The sequence below is a fragment of the Physeter macrocephalus genome, chromosome 2, assembly GCF_002837175.3.
Source record: "Physeter macrocephalus isolate SW-GA chromosome 2, ASM283717v5, whole genome shotgun sequence".
In the NCBI taxonomy this organism is placed as follows: Eukaryota; Metazoa; Chordata; class Mammalia; order Artiodactyla; family Physeteridae; genus Physeter; species Physeter macrocephalus.
This window is the reverse complement of record NC_041215.1, coordinates 137,470,013-137,476,670: the sequence shown is the minus strand read 5'-3', so window position 1 is coordinate 137,476,670 and position 6,658 is coordinate 137,470,013. Positions and strand designations below refer to the sequence as shown.

Here is a 6,658-nt window from a genome sequence, read left to right as displayed (position 1 = left end):
ATGCAATAGCTAACAAAACACCAATGGCATTTTTCACAGAAATAGAACAAATAATTCTAAAATTTGTATGGAAACACAAAAAACCCCAAATAGCCAAAGCCTCTAAAGAAGAACAAAGCTGGAGGCATCATGTTCCCTGATTTCAAACTATACTGCAAATCTGTAGTAATCAGAACCGCACAGTACCAGCACAGGAACAGACACATAGATCAGTGGAACACAGTAGAGAGCCCCAAAATAAACCAAGGCTTATATGGTTAATTAATCTATGACCAAAGAGGCAAGAATATACAATGGGGAAAAGACAGTCTCTTCAATAAATGATACTGGGAAAACTGGACAGCTACATGCAAAAGACTCAAACTTGACTACTCTCACACCATATACAAAAATAAACTCAAAGTGGATTAAATACTTACATGTTGGACCTGAAACCATAAAACTCCTAGAAGAAAACTTAGGCAGTATACTCTTTGACATCAGGCTTAGCAATATTCTTTTTGGATCTGTCTCTTCAGGCTGGGAAATGAAAGCAAAAATAAACAAATGGGATTACCTCAAACTAAAAAGCTGTTTCACAGCAAAGGAAACCATCAACAAAATGAGAAAGCAGCCTACTGAATGGGAGAAAATATTTTCAAACAATATTTGTAGTAAGGGGTTAATATCCCAAATATACCAAAAAAAACAAAAAAAACAAAAAAACCAAACTCATACAACTCAACATCAAAAAAACCCAACCAATTAAAAATGGGCAGAGGACCTGAATAGACATTTTTCTCAGGAAAACATACAAATGGACAACAGACACATGAGAAGATACTCAACATCACTAGTCATCAGGGAAATGCAAATCAAAACCATAGAGAGATACTATCTCACATCTGTCAGAATGGCTATCATCAAAAAGACAGCAAATAATAAGTGTTGGCAAGGATTTGGAGAAAAGGGAACCCTTCTGCACTATTGCTGGGAATGTAGATTGGTGCAGCCACTGTGGCAAACAGAATGGAGGATCCTCAAAAAATTAAAAATAGAACTATCATATGATCCAGCAATTTCACTTCTGGGTATTTTTCCAAAGAAAACAAAAACACTAATTTGAAAAGATACATGGACTCCAATGCTCACTGAAGCATTATTTACAATAGCCAAGATATGGAAGCAACCTAAATGTCCATCCACAGACACAAATGGATAGAGAAGATGTGGTATTTATATATAATAGAATATTACTCAGCCATAAAAAAGAATGAAATCTTGCCATTTGCAACAACATGGAAGGATCTAGAGGGTATCATGATAAGTGAAATAAGTCAGACAGAGAAAGACAAATATGACAAGTATGATTTTACTTATATGTGTAATCTAAAAAACAAAACAAACAAAACAAAACAAAAACAGATTCATTGATAGAAGAAATGGGTGTTTGCCAGAGGGGAAGAGGGTGGGGGATTGGGTGAAATAGGCGAAGGGGATTTAGAGGTACAAAATTTTGGTTATCAAATGCATAAATCATGGGGATGTAATGTACAGAAAAAGGAATATTATCAAGAATATTATAATAACTTTGTATGGGGACAGATAGTTACTAGGCTTACTACGGTGATCATTTTACAATGTATGCAAATATAAAATCACTGTGTGGTACACATGAAATTAACATAATATTGTTATATTTCAATTTTTAAAAATTCAAGAGCAGGCAGAGCCATCCCTAGGTGAGCTGCAATCACCAACCATGTACTTTCCTGAGGGCATTTTCTGAGTCCGGGTAGAGGCTAGTGTTGGGGCTTGCCTAGGCAAAGGGACTGTCCTGGGGAAAAGGTAAGTTCATGAATATTTTGAAAATCATGTGGGATGGCGTGAGAGATTAGAATCTAGAGGAGACCAAGAGATGTAGCTGTTTTCTCCCACAGATTCCTTGCTGAGTATCAGGGTGCAAGAGATGGAGCAGCTGTGTTGGAAAGGCAGTGAGATCTCCAACTACCTCATTTGCTAGGGACACCCCCTGTCAGACTTTGTGATAGTTAATTTTACGGGTCAACTTGACTGGATCTGAAGATGCCCAGATATCTGATTAAGCATTCTTTCTGGGTGTGTCTGCCAGGGAGTTTCTGGATGAGATTGGCATTGGACTTGGTGGACTCAGTGAAGTAGATGGCCCTCCCCCACGTGAAGACCCTCTCCAATACTGTGAAGGCTTAAATAGAACAAAAAGGCAGAGGAAGAAATCTGTCCCTTTTCTTTCTGCCTCGTTGCTTGAGCTGGGACATCTCCTATGAGTCAATTCCTCACAATAAATCTCCTTTTCTATCCTATTTGTTCTGTTTCTCTGGAGAACCCAGACTAACACAGGCATCATCCTTCAGACTTGGAAAACACAAATGTGGGTTAATTCTAATGCTGCAACCCAGTCTTGAACCAGCTCAATTTCTAATTAGGTTGAGGTGATTATTTCTATCTGGGGGCAGGGAAGGGGAATCCTCAGAGGAACAGTCATATCATCTTTAGTCTCTATTGTTTTTGTATGCAAAATGTCTGGTCTACAATCAAAACTTATGTGAGTATGAAGTATGAAAATACGAGTAATGATTGCTAAAAAGCAGTCAATAAAAGTAGATCAATAGGTGATCCAGACACCGGGGTTAACACACAAAGCTTTAACATTAACAAGTACAAATATGTCAACCACAATCTGGGAGAGATGCACTAAGTGGCTGAAAAGATGGAGAATTTCAAAAAAGGATTAGAATCTATTAAAAAAGATCAACTAGACATTGTAAGTGAAAATACAGTACCTAAAATTAAACTCGTTGAATAAATTTGAGAGCAGACAGGATACAGCAGAAGACAAGATTAGTGGACTGAAAGAAAAGACTAGAAAAAGCAGATCTGAATCCAAGTCAACTGGATCAACCTACTTATATTTGGAGTCTCAGAAGGAGAGAGGTGGAGGGGAGGGTGAAGCAGAAGTTGTATTTGAAGAGCTCATGGCTGAGATTTTCCAAGACTGATGTCAGACTTCAATCCACTGATTCCAGAAGCTTTGTGGAGCCCCATTCAGTCTGTGTGAGAAGAGAAGCCATCTCAGGGCTAGCGGGGGTGGTGTATATCAAGGACTCTGCTACACTCTCACTGGGATGACAAACAGTTCAAAACAGGTCCTTCCAGACTTTCCAGCCACCGAGCATTCCTTTCTCTCTGCTCAGGTGTTAGGTAATCACAGCAGGGAGGCAGTTCTTGACTAAGACCAGTGCCAAGGAGGAGACATGAAGTGTAACACTAGATGCTCTTCACCATGAGATGCACCCTCCTTCCACCCCACAAAATCTTCAGAAGCAGACCAAGTTCTTACATGAGCTTTATCCTCTCCCCTCAGGTACCCATTTCCAGCAAAGATAGAGAAGATCTCAGGAAAGTATAATCTCTCAGCAAAAGTAATGAGACTTCTTAGGAATACAACTGCTATAAAGAGAAAGACAACAGAATGAGAAAGAAATTCATACTAGATGAAGCAGAATCAATGGAACAAGGATTCCATTTATTCCATTAAAGCAGAACAAGAAGTTTTAAAAAGGCTGTTCAATCCCTTCTAAGAAACAAGAAGGCCAGAGGGGAGGGATTATTGGGAAGATGAAAGAACAAGAAGTTATACAGAAAAAAATCAAGGAGGTAGTTTTTTATTTACTTATTTATTTTAAAAATATCAGTAGCTGAGTTAAATGTGAAAATGAATTTAGCTTGAGATTAGTAAGTAAAAAGACCAGTCTTAGGAATTCTCTAAAAGAAACAAGGAAGATATGAAAAGGATTTTTCATAGTAGAAAGTCAAGCAATACAGAAGACTGAAGAACTGTCTTTTCAGACGTTAGGGCCCCAGAAGGGAGAAAACAATAAGGACGAGGGAAACAATATTTGAAAAATTATTGACCAAGAATTTCCCAGATTTGAGGAATAAGTACAATCTCAATAAGCGGGGGAGAGAGCCAGCCACATCTCAACACACTACAGCGAAATTTATGAACATTAAGGAGATGAAATTATAAAACTTCCAATGAGAAAATAAACAGTAATTTTTAAAGGAACACCAATCAGATTGACACCATATTTATCAATGACAAAACTGGATGCAGAAAGATGGTAGAGTGATAGTTTCCATATCAAAGGACCACAATCTTTAAACTCATAATTTTAGACCCAGCTAAGCTATCATTTACACACTGGCAAAATAAGGACATGTTCAGACGCCTAAGGAAGTCCTGAGAAATTTTATTACACAAAGACTCTGTTGGAGACATTTTAAAAGAGCCCTATAGCAAGAAAAGAAATGAACTCTAGAATATTGGACCTCTGAGTGACCAAATCACTTACTAAAGCCAGGACTAAGACAAAACAAACAAAAAAGTATATCTGTAATAAACTATAGTCCAAATTCTAGATGATACCCACATGCTATAGGGGAGGGGGTTTGGTGTAGGAGAGTCCAGAAAAGAGATAGATACTGATAAATTTAAGAACTGATAAGGAGAATAAGCATTACTATTAAAAAGAATGAGCAGCTGGGAATCTAAATTAGTTATTATTATTATTATTGCTTATTCTTATTAATTATTGTTTCCAATGCCTCTCCCCCAACCCCAAACCCTATTACGAGTTAAGTGCTAATCGATAAGGAATTGACTTCTGTAAAGGGTTCAAAGGAATTCATCTCTGAGGAGGTCTCCCGGCTCGGGGTAAGAAGAGACTGCTTGATTAAACTGCTACAGGCGCGGCGGTCTGGTTGTGGGCTTCCTCCGTCTCAAGCATCCGTGGGTTAGTTCCCCCGCTCGCTCTCATCTTCTGAAGCCTAAGCCGGCTACACCTTCCTCCTTCCTTCCACCAGTAGCCGTGTTCTTGCAACTCCGCCACCATGTTCGAGGCGCGCCTGGTCCAGGGCTCCATCTTGAAGAAGGTGCTTGAGGCGCTTAAGGACCTCATCAACGAGGCCTGCTGGGACATCAGCTCGAGCGGCGTGAACCTGCAGAGCATGGACTCGTCCCATGTCTCCTTGATGCGGCTCACCCTGCGCTCCGAGGGCTTCGGCAGGTACCGCTGCGACCGCAACTTGGCCATGGGCGTGAACCTCACCAGCACGTCCAAAATACTGAAATGTGCTGGCAATGAAGACATCATTACACTAAGGGCTGAAGATAACGTGGACACCTTGGCACTAGTATTTGAAGCTCCAAATCAAGAAAAGGTTTCAGACTATGAAATGAAGTTAATGGATTTAGATGTTGAACAGCTTGGAATTCCAGAACAAGAGTACAGCTGTGTAGTAAAAATGCCTTCTGGTGAATTTGCACGTATATGCCGAGATCTCAGTCATATTGGAGATGCTGTTGTAATTTCCTGTGCAAAAGATGGATTGAAATTTTCTGCAAGTGGAGAACTTGGAAATGGAAATATTAAGTTGTCACAAACGAGTAATGTTGATAAAGAAGAGGAAGCTGTTACCATAGAGATGAATGAACCAATTCAGCTAACTTTTGCACTGAGGTACCTGAACTTCTTTACAAAAGCCACTCCACTCTCTCCTACAGTAACGCTCAGTATGTCTGCAGATGTACCCCTTGTCGTAGAGTATAGAATTGCTGATATGGGACATTTAAAGTACTATTTGGCTCCCAAGATTGAGGCTGAAGAAGGATCTTAGACATTCTTAAAATTCAAATTCAAAGAAATAAAACTAAGCTCTTTGAGAACTGCTTCTGAGATGTCAGCACATACTTAGGTCTCTTTTGTCTTTGTACTTCTGAGTACATATGTAGATATTGTTTTCTGTAAATAACTTTTTTTTTCTCCATTCTCTACAATTTGTTCAAAGAGTAAAGTCCAAAGTCGAATCTGGTCTTGTTAACCTAGTAAGACTTTGCCTCACCTAGGAATACTCCTTATAATTTTTATAAACAAGAGAGTTTTGACTCTAAATGCAGTTTTAAGTATTGTTTTCAATTTAAATAAAAGTCATTTGAATTTCAAGTATCACAGGACAGTGCCTTCATTTGGACCCCGATGGTTGCAAGTACCCTAGAAAATTCACAATTCAAGCAGCTCATGTAAATGAGCTTATTTTTTCAGTCTAGAGCAGGTTGATATGACATTAGATATAGTGATAAAAAGTATTCCAAATACAGCAGGTGACAAAGTATTTTGGGGGATTCGTTTGCCAAACTTATTTTGGTATTATGACTTGAGCTCAAGAAATGAAAAGGGGAGAGTAGAACAAATATATAATATTTTGTCATTTTTGCTAGCAGAAACTAACACTTTACAGAAGCTTAATGTACCCAAAGTTCTGTCAGCTTTATAAGACTAGCATTGTTACAGGGCAGTGTTTCATTAGCCTAGGGAGCCTTGTACAGGAGTCTTGGAAGTTTTAGTAGATCTGATAGGTCCCAAGGAGTATGTTTATGCAAAAATAATTTCTCTAGCATAAGTAGCCTTTTGTGGGGACTTATTCCCTTAAAGGATGAAGGTGGCTTAAATTCCATGGATGTTGGAGTCAACCAAGAAAGTGAAAAAGGCCCAGCAGTAATTGTGCTACAAGCTCACAAGTTGGCATGCTACATATTGAGAATTCCTTTACTGCAGTCCTTTTTTCTGGTGTATTTTGT

General features: G+C 38.8%; 1 protein-coding gene across 1 annotated transcript; it reads left to right on the top strand.

Annotated features, from left to right (window-relative positions):
* Positions 1 to 4,902: 4,902 nt before the first annotated feature.
* On the top strand, positions 4,903 to 5,702 carry LOC102980166 (proliferating cell nuclear antigen-like). The gene has a single exon (XM_055079557.1). It carries the CDS (start codon positions 4,912 to 4,914, stop codon positions 5,695 to 5,697), a length of 786 nt encoding a protein of 261 aa, XP_054935532.1. The 5' UTR covers positions 4,903 to 4,911; the 3' UTR covers positions 5,698 to 5,702.
* The last annotated feature ends 956 nt before the right edge of the window (positions 5,703 to 6,658 follow it).

Coding starts and splice junctions, on each gene's coding strand:
- LOC102980166 (XM_055079557.1), top strand. CDS start 4,912: ATGTTCGAGGCGCGCCTGGTCCAGGGCTCCATCTTGAAGAAGGTGCTT.